The 16535-nt window shown below is 44.2% G+C and overlaps 1 protein-coding gene across 1 annotated transcript in view; it reads left to right on the top strand.

The window, feature by feature from the left end:
* Positions 1-16535, top strand: part of VWF (von Willebrand factor) — a 156143-nt gene that overhangs the window by 36494 nt on the left and 103114 nt on the right. The window contains exons 13-15 of the mRNA XM_048515347.1: positions 1689-1789; positions 8158-8353; positions 11293-11508. Coding sequence (XP_048371304.1) covers positions 1689-1789; positions 8158-8353; positions 11293-11508 — 513 coding nt within the window. The remainder of the gene's footprint in view (positions 1-1688; positions 1790-8157; positions 8354-11292; positions 11509-16535) is intronic.

Here is a 16535-nt window from a genome sequence, read left to right as displayed (position 1 = left end):
GTATTTTTTCAAGATTTCTGCCAGGATCCCATCTGGACCGGAAGCTTTACCGGATTATGCAGAGTTGGGCCAACGCCTCTTAGAAACCAAGACTTGGCTAATTTCCTTTAAATTGGGATGTAAAATCCATTTTTCAGTGAATTCAAACCCTCCAATGTTTCATCTTACATGATTCTCATAGTATGCTATGGTTTTAAGATATCAAAACCAAAATCTAACACATTGGATTTTCAATCAACTCCTTTGGACTTTCAAATGATTCATGCATATTTTGAGCTTTGAAACAGAGATAGTTAGGCCTGGAATATAAAAAATTGTTCCCTGCTCAATCACCTATTTGCTCTCCCACTATATGAAAACTATCAACCTTGTATGGAAGAATGGCGCATTACTTCTGTAACTTAGATAATCCCTCACATCACATTCAGTGTTCTTCCTTCAAGAGTACTGACTGGAAGATGCCAGGGGGTCCCATAGCAGGAGAGAATATGTATATGTTCTCCAAACTCTTCTGATAAAATCCAACATATTGTTTTGGATTGTGAGTTGCATGCGGTTCCATCCTTCTCCTTCCTTTACTACATTCCAAAGATCTCATGAATAAAGATAATATTTATATGTATTTTGGAACATTGGTTTTAATCTGTTCTTTGTATTTGTAAATTGTTTTATGCATATAGTTTTACAGTGTATTGTTGTTATACCCTCCCAAGAGCCTTTTTTCCTTTCCAAGGGGTGAAGCGGTCCTGTCAAAATCTAAAACAAAACAAAACAAATAGAAATCGAGAAATATATAAGTAATAAGAGAAGTCAGAAGGGAGTTTGTTTTCACGGCTGGAATCACTAGGGTGTTGTGGGTTTTCTGGGTTGTATGGTCATGTCCCAGTAGAATTTTCTGAAGATGCCAGCCACAGATGCATGTGAAACATCAGGATGCAGGCGAAACATCAGGAAAGAATGCTACTGGAATGGTCATTCAACCCAGAAAACCCTAAAAGATAGTATCATCCAATTTTTGTTAAATGACTTACTCCTGAGATTACTGCCATGGCTGCTAAGTTCTTTGCAGAAGTTGTTGAAGCTAGAAAGTAGACTACTGACAGTGTTTATTTGATCTTGTTTATTGCGCATTATTTAAACGCCAATAAAGGATGATCAAGAAAGAGATCAGTTGAAATTCTGTGGGAGTTCCAGGCCACAACTGGAGGTTGTCAGCCCTAGACAGCTGTGGTAGGGCAGCTGGCAGTTGTGCGGCTAGCACAATGGGCTCTGTTGTTGTTGATATTATGTGTCCATCATCATTATTGCATGTTTTTGGCAGAGGAAGGTATAAAAGAAGAGCAGGGCATTTCCAGGGAGTGATGTGGCCCTCCCCAAGATACTCTCTGTGGCTAGGCTTGTCAACTCCAAGTTAGGAAATTCCTTGGGGGTGGAGCCTAGAAATGCAGGAGGGAGCGTAGGAGGGATGTGAGTCCACCCTCCAAAGCTACTACTTTCTGCAGTCTGGAAATAAGTTATAATTGTGGGACAATTCCAGGCCCTACCTGGAGTCTGGTTACACTCTCTGTGGCCCCCTCACTCCCAGCTAGCAATTCAGCATTTCAATTCCAGCATGCTGCTATGATATGGTTTCTCAGCCTGTGTTTCCATGTTCCATGTCTCTGAAAGCCACTTCTTGTGTACTGAAGGTGCCCTTCACATCCAGCACACTGTAATGTCTGCAGTTCGCCTCACATACCGGAAGAACATTCATATTGACTGGGATGGCCGTGGAACACTTTTGATGAAGGTATGAGCTTCTTCCCTGCCTTTTGCTTCAGTTATGTTTCTATACGTGCCGTAAGATTCCCCCTCGCAAGAAAATGTGCAAGCTTGCAGTCTGGATTTTCTTTTCTACCCACCCTTAGCACAAAACACTGGCCCTTTTTTCTTCCCTAGAAATGCCATTGTTTACATCACAGAACTCTTATGTACTCCATCCTTTGACTCTGCTGCATACATAGCTGGAGACACTAGGGCTTGGAACGAGTGTGGAATGAAGGGAAATGAGGACCTAGCTTGCTTTACTACATAGTAGTAATAAAAGAGGCCCCCTTCAGGTTCAGAATGAAATAGGGGCTTCCCCAGCCAAGCCATCCTCCATTTCCTTTACCTGCTGCTTGTCTTGCTGCCTGCTGATTTTTTTCTCTTAAAAAAAGAGAACGCTCTTTGGGCCGCTCTTCTGGCCAAGTATGAGAGGAACTGCTGTTAGGTGGGAGGGCAAAGGTGGGAGGGGTGAGCAATGCCACAGCAGGCTGGGCACACAGAACAGATCTTCAATGGAAAGAATGGAATGGAAAAATTGCACTTAAAGAGGTTTTGGAAGCTGTGGGTTTCTCTGATCTGTCTCACAGTGAGTTCTGGAGGGGGAAAAATGTGTGCACAACCAAGATTCTTGCGCAAAGGGAATGTATGCTCACTGCAGGGCAGAGCATAAGTGAACAATAGGCCTTGGTTTCTGGTATGCAGTTATATCATGAATGTTATCTCACCAATGCCCTTGACAGCTCTGCAGGTAGGTCAGATGTAGAACCTGTAGATGTGGAGTGTTGAGGCTCTGGGCCTCACCAGAGTTGATTCAAAAGCTTCCTGTATATAAATTTCTGTGGTTTTTAAAGTGCTGAATTGAAGCCCCCCCATCCTAGGCAGTGGCTTCAAAAATCAGGGAAGAATTCCAGTTATATGTCTTTCACAAAGAACAGTGCAGCACTTGCTCTGGTGGGGAAACTACATAGATTCAGGCACCTGGACCAGGAGCCAGTGGCAGCTTTGGAGACCCACTTTAAATCACAAAAGAAGTGTAAGAGGCAGCCACCCACCCTGAGGCTGAAAATTTGCATTTTAAATTGAATGTTTTTTTGATAACAGCTGTTTGCATGAAGACTTGTTTGGCCTTAAGGATTAGAAATAGGAATGGTCAATCTCCACAGCTAACAAACCTGAGCCAGCACGTGTTTTCTCAAGGCCCTCCTGGGTCTTGATCTGGATAGCCCCAGGCTAGCATGATCTCCTTAGATCTCAGAAGCTAAACAAGGTCAGCTTTGATTAGTAATTGTACGGAAGACCTCCAAGGAATACCGGGTTTGTGAAGCAGAGGAAGGCAATGGCAAACCACCTCAGCTAGTCTCTTGCCTTGGATACTCTACGGCAGTGGTTCCCAACCGTTTTTCACTTGTGTACCCCTTGGCAGCTCATTTCCCTAAAAATTTTCCCCATATTAACAAACCCACTATGCAATGTTTTGTGTAGTTCTAGATCAGTGGATCTCAACCTTCCTAATGACCCTTTCATACAGTTCCTCATGTTGTGGTGACCCCCAACCCTAAAATTTATCAATTTTACAGATGGAGAACACTGGTGCAGAGAGTCTTAGGCGACCCCTGTGAAAGGCTCATTTGACCCAAAGGGGGCCCAACCCCCAGGTTGTGAACTACTGCTCTAGATGCTCTGGCTCATATCCATGGGGTACCAGGTTGGGAACCACTGCCCTACGGGGTCACTGAGTGCCTGCTGTGACTTGACGGCACTTTACACACACACAAATACACACCTTTCTTGGGTTCAGTGGGGTGCATCCAACCATCTCCCAACCTTCCATCAGCTTTTAAGGAGCCACTTAAGTTGGAGGAGGACTCTTTAGGCTGGGGGAGGGCTTCAGACTTTGCTCAGTTGAGTGGAAGGATAGCACCAGGATCCACTCCCGTGTGTTTAGGATTTCAGTTGCAGTTCTTTTTTAGGAATAATGATCCGTCTAAATAATTCTAATGCTGAAATCTTGGAAGCTGTTGCTATATTTTTACTCTGTGTACTACAAGTTGTGCAATAATGACCTTCTTATTGTACTTGGAATTCTTGACACACACCGGTTTTATGCCTAATAAAGGTAATGGAATGGGATAATGATCTGGTCAGCGTTATCGGTTAGACTACTGCAGTGGCCTCCATGTGGGGTTGCCACAGAAGCTTTTGTTTATACAGGATAAGCCAACAGAACTGCTGACTGGGTTAAATTGCACGGGATGCATCTTGCCAGTACTGAAAGATTTACGTTGACTGCTGACTCAGTCCTGGCCACGTTTTAAAGTGGTAGTTACATAACCTTTAAAGCCTTACATGTTTAGGGACCCCAGGGTATTTGAAAGACTGCCTGCTCTGGTATAAACCATTGCTACATCCATTCTCTGTCTCTGTTTTTTAAAGCCATCTAAAGCAAACATTAGAAAATTTCTTGGAAGGGAGATCTTGTTAACAGCTTGTAGTTGTGATACCTACATGCAATTCTCATATTCAGAGGCAGATCTTGATTCTTTCCCATCTGTGTTGTGGTCTAAACATCTAGATTATTTTGCAGAGCAGAGAATAATTCACTGAGGTTTACAGCCAGGGGTACAATTTAAGGGATTTTTTTTTGGGGGGGGGGGAGGGATTCTCAACAAGGTCTAAATGCTCTAGTGTATTAGATTAACCAGCAATAACACCTTAAAATAACTGTAACAATAATATAACCCCCCCTTTTAAAGAAAAAGAGCTTGTCTTTGCTTTGCAAACTTAGTACTTCTTCTCAATGCAATGTAGAATCATAATTACTTCAAGTGTGAAACTTGTGTGGCCCCCTTAATGACACCCCGGTTTAGGGAGGGTGGAAGGTTGATTGTGACCTGCTAGCAGTCAACAACTGGCCAATTGCTGGTGAGCCAGGTTGCTTGAAATTTTGTTGGGATTGTTTACAGGGTGGATCTTGTTCAGGTTCTTTCTGTGCTTCAAGCAAGAGTCCATGTTCAGGATCTCCAGACAGTTGCCCCTTGGCTGTTGAGAAAGAAATTTTGCAATTTAAAATGCATCATTGGAACAAAATAAGATTGAGATTGGGGTGTTGGGTGGTTTCCGGGCTGTATGGCCATGTTCTAGTAGCATTTTCTCCTGACGTTTCGCCTGCATCTGTGGCTGGCATCTTCCTCTGAAGATGCAGGCAAAACGTCAGGAGAAAATGCTACTAGAACACAGCCATAAGCCTGGAAACCACACAACACCCCAGTGATTTCGGCCGTGAAAGCCTTCAACAATACAAGATTGAGATTGTCCCATCCTTGGCCTACAGCATGAGTGGTCTTTTCCTGGTGGGAGAAAGTGCCATCAAGTTGCAGCTGATTTATGGTGACCCTGTAGGGTTTTCAAGCCAAAAGACTAACAGAGATGATTTGCTATTGTCTGCCTTTGCTTAGCAACCCTGGAATTTCTTGGTGGCCTCTCAACCAAGTATTAATCAGGGCCAAACACACTTCGCTTTCGAGAGCTGATGAGATCAGGTTATCCAGGTCACAACGATCTTTTCCTGGACTTTCATTTTCCCAGCTGATGTGCGGTGGCCCCAGACTGTGTTGTGCTGGACAACGTCTTGCAGTTACCCACTGCAAACCTTTCATCATTGCAATAATAAGAAAAGCAATGGCGCTTTTTCCGTCTTTTAAATCCTCCCCATTGTCTTTTTTTAATAGTTCTGTTCCTTTCCATCAGCTCATTAAATGTCAGCTTATTGTTCCTTTTACAGCACTCAGGAATAATTTATGACATACCACACGGAATGAGCCATTGCCAAGCCTTTGGGACAATTGGGGGAAGTGATTCATCGCCAGCGATCTGGGCCAAGGACTTTGGGGTCTGGGTTTTCCTGCCACATTCCTGAAGAATGACACCCTTATCCTTATCTTCTGGCCCTTTAAAAACACGAGGGTGTAATCTCGCTTCGGTGGCTACTGTTTTCAGAAAATAGATAGCTAAACTAGAAGAGAGCAAGAAGAAAATGTTATTGATTTTTTTAAAAATTCTATTTGTTTGTTGGGAGTTAAGTGCATGCTTGAGAGGGATGGCTGCATGGTATAGTCCAATCTTGTTAGATCCCAGAAGCTAAACATGGTCAGTGTTTGGAAGAGAGACCTCCGAGGAAGACTCTGCAGAGGAAGGCAATGGCAAACCACTTCTGCTTCTTGTTTGCCTTGAAGGCCCCTTGCTGGGGTCACAGGGGCATAACGAGGCAGCCCTGGGCAAACTGTAGCCCTGGGCAAAACCTGAGTTGGATGCCCCCCGCCCCCCCATGGGCGGCCACTCCACCACGACCAAATTTCTTTTGCACCAGGACATTGGTGCCTGCAGGGGGTGCATTTCTAGACATATCAGCACCAAATTTTCAGCATATCATCAGGATACTGTCCTTATGCTACTCCCCAAGTCTGATGAGGTTTGATTCAAGGAGTCCAAAGTTATGGACTCCCAAAGAGGGTGCCCCATCCCCCATTGTTTCCAATGGGAGCTAATAGGAGATGGGGGCTACAGTTTTGAGGGTCCATAACTTTGGCCCCCCTGAACCAAACTGCACCAAACCTGGGGGGTATCATCAGGGCAGTCTCCTTATGAGACCATGAAAGTTTTGAGACTGTGCCTTCTGAAATGTCCCCCCCAGCCTGCAACCCCCATGGACAGCAATACAGAAAACTCAATGCAGAACAAAGATTCTTGGGCAAATTTCTGGGATGTTCCTGCAGGGGCGCATTTTTGGGATGGTATCAGCTACCAAAATTTCCCCAGGGGTATCATCTGGAAACTGTCTCTTAGGGTACCCCTTCAAAGTTTGCGTGCAGTTTGGTTGGGGGTCTGTTATGGACCCTCAAAGGGGGTGGCCCATCCCCCATTCTTTGCTAAGGAGATGGGGGCTACCCTTTGAGGGTCCATAACTTTGGACCCCCTGAACCAAACTGCACCAAACTTGGGGGGGTGCCATCATCTCCAGATGATACCCTGAAATTTTGGTGCCAATACATCAAAAATGCACCCCCTGCAGGAACATCCTAGAAATTTGCCCAAGAATCTTTGTTCTGCATTGAGTTTTCTGCATTGCTGTCAATGGGGGTTGCAGGCTGTGGGGGGCACATTTCAGAAGGCACAGTCTCAAAACTTTCAGGGTCTCATCAGGAGACTGCCCTAATGATACCCCCAAGTTTGGTGCAGTTTGGTTCAGGGGGGCCAAAGTTATGGACCCTCAAAACTGTAGCCCCCATCTCCTATTAGCTCCCATTGGAAACAATGGGGGATAGGGGCACCCCTTTTGGGGGTCCATAACTTTGGACTTCCTGAACCAAACCTCACCAAACTTGGAGGGTAACATAAGGACAGTCTCCTGATGATACGCTGAAATTTTGGTGCCGCTAGCCTAAAAACTGCGAAAATGGAAAACCACTAAAATACCCAAAAACGAACCCAGCATTTTGATGCCCCCCACAAGGTGATGCCCTGGGCAGCTGCCCACCTTGCCCAATGGGCATTATGCCAGTGTGGGGTCATCATAAGGCAGCTGCGACTCAACAGCACTTCACACTCATACAAAAGTTCTTGATTGGCTGGCGTTTGTCTTGGTTTAGTAAGTTATTATTCATTGACTGATAACTGGCCATAAGTAGAGTTATAGCCTTTTCAGTCTGTTGAACATGTTGGGCTTGGAAGAACGTATTGACTCTGTTTAAGAACAGGCTTAAGTCTCCCCTGGAAATCATTGGGATTCAAGTACTTAACTATGACTGGATGGCACCCTGAACAAATAGTGTTTTTGGACTGGGGTCTATGTTTATTCTTTGCAACTGTACCTAGTCCCAAAAATTGGTTCAGGTAAGCCACTAAACCAGAAATCTCTCAATTGAACACTGGCTGCTCAGTCTCTGCATCCAGAGCCCTTCGAGGATAGGGCGGTATACCAAATCAAATAAATCAAATCAAATCAATCTACAGGTAGAGCCTGAAAGTCTGGAACCAAGACTGTCCCCTCTTCTCTATCTGAGTCTTTCTCCCAGGGGTTCCCATTCAGACTAGGCGGAGCCCTAACAGATGTGGGATCCCTGAAAGTTACACAGTGCTTTTATTTCAGTTTGTAGGTTGGCTACATTAGGAATATTGTGTACCGTTTTGGGGTCAACCCCATCTCCCAATAAGTAATGAACAATTTGAAAAGGTGCAAGACATGAGTAAAAACTAAACAAACAAACTAATTTTTTTAAAAAACCTAAACAAACAAATGAAAGCATTGCTAATAAATATTGTAAAATATCAACGTGAACTCTTTTGCCTCATCAGTTGTCCTCGGAGTACACGGAGCGGACCTGTGGCCTGTGTGGAAATTACAATGGGAATCAAGGAGATGACTTCCTCACGCCTTCTGGGCTGGTGGAAACTCTTGTGGAAGATTTCGGAAATGCCTGGAAGCTCAAGGGAGATTGCCAAGACGTGCAGAAACAGGAGAGTGATTCTTGCAGTCTCACCCCTCGCTTAGGTATTGGCACTTGAGGCTGGGGTGGAAACAACAAATCTCTCTTTCTTCAGCTTAATGATACTAATCAAATCATCCCTTTTATTGACTCCGACATTAACTCATATTGCAAAGCATTGTGCATCCTGTAAGTGCTACATCAACCAAGAGCGATATAGTTCTTGAGATGCATTAACATCCTAATGATCAGAGTGCACTCCCCAGATGTTTTGTTCTTCATTAAATTTGGGGTTGAGCCCATTTGAACGTAAAGGGTTGGATTCCACCAAACCGTTCTGCTAGCAGGGTCGCTTCCCTGTGACAGAAGGAGCCTTCTCCAGGTGCAAGTCTGGCATCCCGTGAAGTCTCCTTCTGCTGGAGGAAAGTGAGTCCTCTAGAAGAATGAATGTGCAGGATCCAATCCCAAACTATTTGTGTCCCAGCCCACTGCATGGCAATGAGAAAGTATGCTGTTGTCTCTCTGACACTGCTACCTCCAATACTGTTTCCAAGGTGTTTTTTCCCAGGGGATCTATGGAGTAATTTGCAAATAAATATGGGGCCATTAATATACTTACTACTTGTGTCACAACTGTGTGCTTCACAGTTTTCTGTTTAAAAGGAAAGCCTCCTGCTGTGAAATATCCCCAGCCATGCTGATCCGATTTGGCATTATGCCTGTCTGTCACTTTCTTTCCTTTCCTTTCTGTGCAGTCTTCCTCTGGGTCTTTGATTTACTGATAATTCAATAAACCATGTCAATTACATTGATAGACCAGCAGCATGAAAATAAAAAGAACCGCATGTCTGGAAAAGCTGTTAGGTGGGTGGGGGAAGGCAGAGAGGAGCAAGAATATCTGATGTGTGGTCCTCTCCTTTGCTTTCCCTGTGAAGGCAGGGAAAAAGTCATACTTTACCGCTTTTGAAAATCATGCGGATTATCTGATCTACAGCGTGGTGAGTCTGGGAGCAGGGAAAACCAGAATCTGACCTGAAGGGACTATACACTTACTATGGCCTGGAATTCCTCAACACAAGAATAGAGGCTGGTGATGTTATCTTCAGAAATAATTTGCCCACTGCTAATGATTTCCCCTGCAATGCAGACTTGCAGGGAAGTCTGGATGCTGCTGTGGGCATGCCCTTTTCTGAGCAATTCCAGGGCCCGACAGACTTGACTGATGACCTGTACATGAGCCACAGAATACTTCTAAAAATTCTTTGCAGCAGTCAGTGCAGCCAGTGAACACAAGTCCCCAAGGAAAATGTTCTGCAAAGCTAGAAACTTGAAAAGCATCAAGCCGTTTCCCTGTCTTTTAGTAACACAACAACCTCAGAAGGCAACTTACTAACAGTATCTGCATAATGCAAATGGGAGACTTTTGGGAGATGCTGGATTTAATTCACCCAGGCTTTTTAATCCCTTCTTGCCCATTTCCCTCCTTACTGCAACCCTAACCCACTTTTTTTGGGGATGTGCAGGTCCCATAATTCCCAGCATAGTCATTTTTTTTCTTGGTAATCAAAGGTACAGTTGCCAACTCTGGCTTGGGACATTTCTGGAGATTCAGCATTGGTGCTGCAGAGGGCCAAGTTTTTTTGGGGGGGCGGGCAGAAATTCAGTTGGGATGTGATGCCACAGGGCCCCTTCTGCACATGCAGAATAATGCACTTTCAATCCACTTTGCAGCTGGATTTTACTGTGCAGAATAGCAAAATTCACTTGCAAACAGTTGTGAAAGTGGATTGAAAGTGCATTATTCTGCATGTGCGGAAGGGGCCCAGAGTCCACCCTCTGAAGCTGCCCCTACCTCCAGGGGAACTGATCTTTGTAGTCTGGAGATCAGTTGTGATTCCCAGAAATCTCCAGACCCCACCTGAATGCTGGCAATTGTAGCAAAGGCTCCTTCTTCCTTGTTTTTTTTTTTTTTTGCCAGCAATAAACCCCCTCTGGATGAATCCAACTGAATAGTTTGCTTAAGGCCACTTAAATGAATTTATTGCTAAGGATAAGACTAAGGAACTTCCTAGTTTATGGTCCAGTAGTAGTAGCACCAAGCCTTCATTGGCGTATAAGATGATACAGGTAAAATACAGAGAGAAAAACGAAAAAACAAAAACCAGATTTAAAACAATCCCCGAAGAGAATAATGAATAATCTCTTAATAACAGACTGACACCACAAAGTTAAAAAACAGAACTATCCTTTAGGGTGCATAATTTCTAGTAAAAACTTGGCCACCAATTCACAAACTACAAAATCAGGGTTATTTTGGGTATCTGAAATCGTGTCACAGTTCAAGGGAAGACCATATTTCCCCCTAATTTCCTCATATTTGTGCAATAGAAGAGGGAATGGGTTAAAGTTTCCAGTTGATTGGAGTTACAGGAGCAGAATCTCTTTGCGCACTCTATTTTTAAAAATCTACCATATAGCAGCACTGAAAGCAGAACATTGAACCTAGCCAATGATATAGTTCCCCTAAGGCTAGGGTTCAGCATTATGCATATATAATCTGCTATGCACCCCTGTTTAAATGGTATCGAGGAGCTAAGGGGTGAACATGTTTTGGATGCTGCTGCAAATAGATTTTGAGATTCTGTTTCTAGTCATCTTTCTTTTACACTGTTGTAGGCTTCAGCTTGGGACAACATACCCAAGGATTCAATAGAAATGCCAATTTCCTCAATTTTGTTTGCAAGTAATGGGAGCCAGTTGGAAAATGTGGATTCTGTTATCATTAGATATAAATAGCCTGAAGGCTGTTGAAAATGGACACTTAACCAGAACCTAAAAGTTCTCAACCAGGCTTTTGTTTCTATGGTCAGTAGTTTGTGGTCCAGATTTACAGCAGCTCCACATTATCAAGCTACTGCTGATGAAGCCATTGTCACATAAGGTATAAGAGGGCTCTGTCTTTTGGATTGACTGTTCCTGTGCGAACTTATTATTTTCCTTGCAGCCAAGTATGCTGAGCGTTCATGCTCAGTGTTGGTCTCGCCTTTGTTTGAACCTTGTCACCATGAAGTCAGCCCTTCTCCATATTTCAAGAATTGCCGCTATGATGTCTGCGCTTGCTCTGATGGCAAAGACTGTTTGTGTGCTGCTCTCTCAGCCTATGCTGCGGCATGTGCTTTGAAAGGCATCCTCATCGATTGGAGGCAGCCGGACTTTTGTGGTATGTAAACACAGCCAAAAGGTGTTGCTAAGAATCGTCTCGATGCTGTATGACTTAATTTGTAACTGAGCTTGCCTGGCCTACTGCCTTGGGCATCTGTGTTCTTGATGTGTGTCTACCCATGTGCTTTTGGTAAACTTGTAAACTAATGTTTAAAGTATTGTTGAAGGCTTTCATGGCCAGAATCACTAGGGTGTCTTGGGTTTTTCGGGTTGTGTGGCCGTGTTCAAGTAGCAATTTCTCCTGATCTGTGGCTGGCATCTTCAGAGGATCTGATGGTAGTAAAGCAAGTGGAGTATATATACCTGTGGAGTGTCCAGGGAGGGAGAAAGAACCATTTGCATTGGTTAAAAGTGTTAAGGGTGCAGTTTGCAGGTGTAATTTGCATGTGTTAAGTGGAATCCATTCATTTTAGCATATGTATATAACATTGATTATGCAACTTCAGTGTTATGTACATATGCTAAAATGGTGCATTCCACTTAACACCTGCAAATTGCATCCTTAACACTTTTAACCAATGCAAATGGTTCTTTCTCCCTCCCTGGACACTCCACAGGTATATATACTCCACTTGCTTTACTACCATCAGATCCTCTGAAGATGCCAGCCACAGATCCAGGCGAAACATCAGGAGAAAATGCTACTGAAACATGACCATACATCCCGGAAAACCCACAACACCTTAGTGATTCTTAAAGCCTGTTAAGAAGTAAATCTGCAATATAGACATCCTACTAAGAGTGTCATTTATCCTAAAGTGATGGCTGGCATGGAAGAAGGGTTCCTGCTTCCTCAAGGATATATTCTGTTGCACTGGATGCAGGTTTGGCTATGTAGCTTGGTGGGCCACTGGGTGTAGCATGCTCAGAGAGGCTTCCTCACATGGAAGGGGTGAGATGTGCTGGCTGGAATGTCCCTCTCACTACTTTGGATGCTCTTCAGTGCTCCACACAAAATGGAAATGTTTCCTGAGAAAATGTCTATGCCGCCTTTCTGGAGAACTTGCCAGAGGTGACCTACAAGGTCAAACATGATGAAAACATAAAAGTTAACAATAAACTGTGGAAAACTCAGCATTAAAATCCCAGCTGAAGAATCAAAACAGCATAAGGCATCGATCAGCTTAAACTGAGTTCCATAAAAACAGTTCTCAGGTTAGAGGCAGATTGTGAAAACAGTGAACCCCTTTGATTCGACGCCAGGGTGAATAAGAATGTCAGCACTCTTGGAGGGGCTGCATCTTTAGACTTATTTATTTTATTCTTTATTTATATCCCATTTTCCTCCCATATGGAGGCCCAAAGCAGCTTTCCCCCATTATTTTCCCCCTTTTTACTCTGGGTCACAACAACCACCTTGTGAGATGGGTTAGGCCAGGGGTCTGCAACCTGCGGCTCTCCAGATGTTCATTGGCCATGCTGGCAGGGGCTGATGGGGTTTGTAGTCCATGAACATCTGGAGAGCTGCAGGTTGCAGACCCCTGGGTTAGGCTGAGTATGTGCAAATGGCCTAAGCTCACCCAGCCATCTTCCATGACAGAATGGAGGTTCGGTTCTGGTTGAGCCCATCTAATTTCAGGAGTGTAATTTTTTTGAGACCAGCAGGACTACATTGCATCCCCTGCCAGCATAGCCAATTGGTCATGCTGGCAGGGGCTGATGGGAATTGTAGTCCATAACATCTGGAGTGCCAAAGGATCGCCACCACTGGTCTAACCACTATGCGACACCTGCTCTTGGGGTTCCAACCAGTCTTGGGCAATCAACGGGAACTGTGTCTTGCATCTCTGCATGACACCGGGGCTTAACCAGAGGTACAGCTTGAATGAGAGGGTTGAGCAAGTCAAGGGGTTGACTCACAGTGACTGCGGGGGGAAAAAGGTCAAAGTTCTCTTGCGCTCCAGAGAAAGTATGAATAGATTTGCCTTTTATATTTTCTGTATTGGTTAGGGTGAGTGATTTGCTGCTGCTGCCTGATTTGCAAGGCAAATGTTTACAGAGAGAATGAGGCTGCATTAAACCACAGCAGAGCTTTGGACTTTTATACGAACTCTTAGGGAGTGAAACAGCAGGTCAATACAGACAAAAATCCTCTTTAGAAATTGTGCGTTCTTGGAGACGGAGGGCGAGGACCGCTGTAATGTACTCATTGTTCTTGCTGTAATTGATCACAGTCAATTTTCATAATTAATCTTTAATGCCATGCTGCCTCTTCCCTCGTCTTCTGGTCCATTACGGAGCACTTTATGCCTCCGGCAAGTGCCAGTTCCCCCCTACTGTAGATCCATCAAAAACTCTATTAAATAAGCCTGATGCTTCAGATATCTCCTGTTACTGCGGAGCAGAATTCATGCTCTTTATGGACTGAGACTAGGACTGGCGGTTTTGCATAATTAGCACTGATGGACCACCGTGTGAGAGCTTTGGTGGCTTCCTTCTTCCGTGGCCTATGAATGGGAGAACAAGTTTCTTTCCTCTTTGCTGATCAGTTAACTATTGGCTGCTCATTCAGATTTTATTTTATTTTTATCCTAGCCTTTCATGACCAGGGCCAGGCTCAAGGCAGCTAACACCAGTACAATGAAACATCAGCATACACATTAATATTTATAAAAATAATCTTAACTTACGATTAAAACGAAAAGTGGCCCCCTAGCAGTGGTGCCCTCAGTTTGATCTAGATCACATGTGCCAAACTCATGCCCCTCCAGATGTTATGGACTACAGTTCCCATCTTCCCCTGCCAGCATCCTGCTGGCAAGGGATGATGGGAACTGTAGTCCATAACATCTGGAGGGCCGCGAGTTTGACACCTGTGATCTAGATTAAGCAGGTTAGAGAAAGAATCACTCTTAATCAGGGCAAGGTTGGTTCTGGAAAACAGATGATGGGGGGACCTCAAAGATGGCATGGATGCATGAGATCTAATTGGGCCCAGCAAAGGAGACCAGCTGGTATAAACCATCACTATCCTTAACCATAGGCCTAGCTGAACTGAGCTAAATCCCACAAGGTCGTGGTCTCACTCGACAAAGTTCTGTCAGGGCCGAGGCTGAAAAAGCTCTGGTTCTGGTCAAGTATAGCTTCTCTAAATGTTTATATTGAGATATTAATATCTTGATATAATAACAATGGAGGGCTTTTCCAAGGAATAGTATAAGCAGGGTTTCTTTTGGGCTTCACCCTGCTCTACTTCCTTCATCCCTGATGATTGAGAGGGCTTTTAAATTTTTTATTTTAAATCAGCCTTTCTTTTAAAACAAGTATTTCTCCTTCCTGCTGCAGTAGCAGCAGCTGCAGGAAGAGAAGAAGAGAGTGAATGTGAGTGTGGGGAGAGGAGAGGGGGAGAGATCTGTGCCTTTAAGGCTGATTTGATGGGCAGAGTTAAGAGAACCAGAAACTGTGAGCCAGCAGAGTTCAGCAGACAAACTGTACTTCAGGCTGAGGGGAGCCTCATCGCATGTAAACGGAGAAATGTGAGGAGACCCCACTACAAGCCTATTGCGCAGTGAAGGTCCCAAAGTTAAGCCTGCCATGCATAATGCGCCAGTGAAAAGTAAAAATTGCAACCTGTAAACACTAAAAAAACCCCGGACTATGTAGACCAGAATGTGATCCCAAGCCTCACAGAGCTGGAAATTCAATGGATGTTGTTGTTCTACTACATCATTTAAAAATTGCTATTCAGTGTTTTATGCAGTTGTGAAAATCCTGTCTGAGCCGAAAAACAATTTGGTAGCCAATGAAACCTGAAAGTTATTGGTGTGTGTGTGTGTGTGTGTGTGTGTGTGTGTGTGTGTGTGTGTGTGTGTGTGTGTGTGTGTGTGTGTGTGTATGACTGGATTTCTTTGTGGTTTCTTTTTGTGTGTGTTTGTGTGTGTGTGAGTGAGAGTGAGAGAGAGAGATTTGTATTTGTGACAGATCAAAGACAGGTCTCTGTTTTACTTGTCACTTTTCTCTGTCACTGCTAGCAGTAGCTCTGTGTATGTGTGTGTGTGTGTGTTTGTGTGCTTGTGATTTCTAACAGGTTGTTCTGGGGAGGGAGAGTATAGTTCCTCCTGCCACGGCACCAAATCACATACCCCTTTCCCTGCTCTAGTGAAGCCACCATTTATCATTAGATCATGAATCTCCCACAAAAGGGATAGTTTTGGCATTCAGTTTCTGCTTATCTTGTGGAAGCAAGAGAGCGCGCAGTTGTTACTGCTTGCTGCCACCTGGTGTTAAATATGGGTGCACCCCCCCCCCCCCCCGCCCAAATGTTTTATAGAGCTGCAGTTCTATATGCGCTTTTGTCTGTGCCTGTTTCAAGTTAGGAGTTGTTGTTTTGCATGCAGTAAATCAGGTATCAGGATTTCTAACCTATGAAGAAACCAGCCAGCCAGCAGGGAATAAAAAAGCCTTTGTATTTTTTATTCAGGGGGGAAGTTGTATTGGTCTGATGCAACAGAAAACCTTTGATTCCAGTGTCACCTTCAAGACTAATACATTTTTATTCTTGGTAAGCTTATACCATGAATGAAACTTCATTGGTCTTAAAGGTGCCATTGGACTTCCTTTCCTTTTTTTTGCTTTGTGATTTATTGTTTACCCAGAGGATGTCTGTTCTGTGTTGCAAGTTACGCTGGCCGAATATAAACATATTGTCTCCGCTCTAGGTCATTGCTGATATCTGCAGTCTGGAATCAACATGGCTGTGTTTCTTGTGCCAAAAATGTAGTTCCAGATGCCCTTTACCAGGAGGGTCATAATGTGACTCTTTCTGGGTCAACATGGCTCCAGTGTCCAGAAGTAAAACGCTAGTTCAGGAACAGGCTGCAGTATGGAACCCTCCTAGGTGACTTGGAACTTGATGTCATTCTATACCAGAGGTCTGCAATCTGCGGCTCTCCAGATGTACATGAACTACAAATCCCATCAGCTTCTCCCAGCATGGCCATGCTTGGCAGGGGCTGATGGGAATTGTAGTCCATGAACATCTGGAGAGCTGCAAGTTGCAGACCCCTGTTTGTTTGTTTGTTTGTT

This window comes from Sphaerodactylus townsendi, linkage group LG14 (assembly GCF_021028975.2).
Source record: "Sphaerodactylus townsendi isolate TG3544 linkage group LG14, MPM_Stown_v2.3, whole genome shotgun sequence".
Classification (NCBI taxonomy): Eukaryota; Metazoa; Chordata; class Lepidosauria; order Squamata; family Sphaerodactylidae; genus Sphaerodactylus; species Sphaerodactylus townsendi.
Note: the sequence above shows the minus strand (reverse complement) of the source record. Positions and strands in the feature narration are given on the sequence as shown.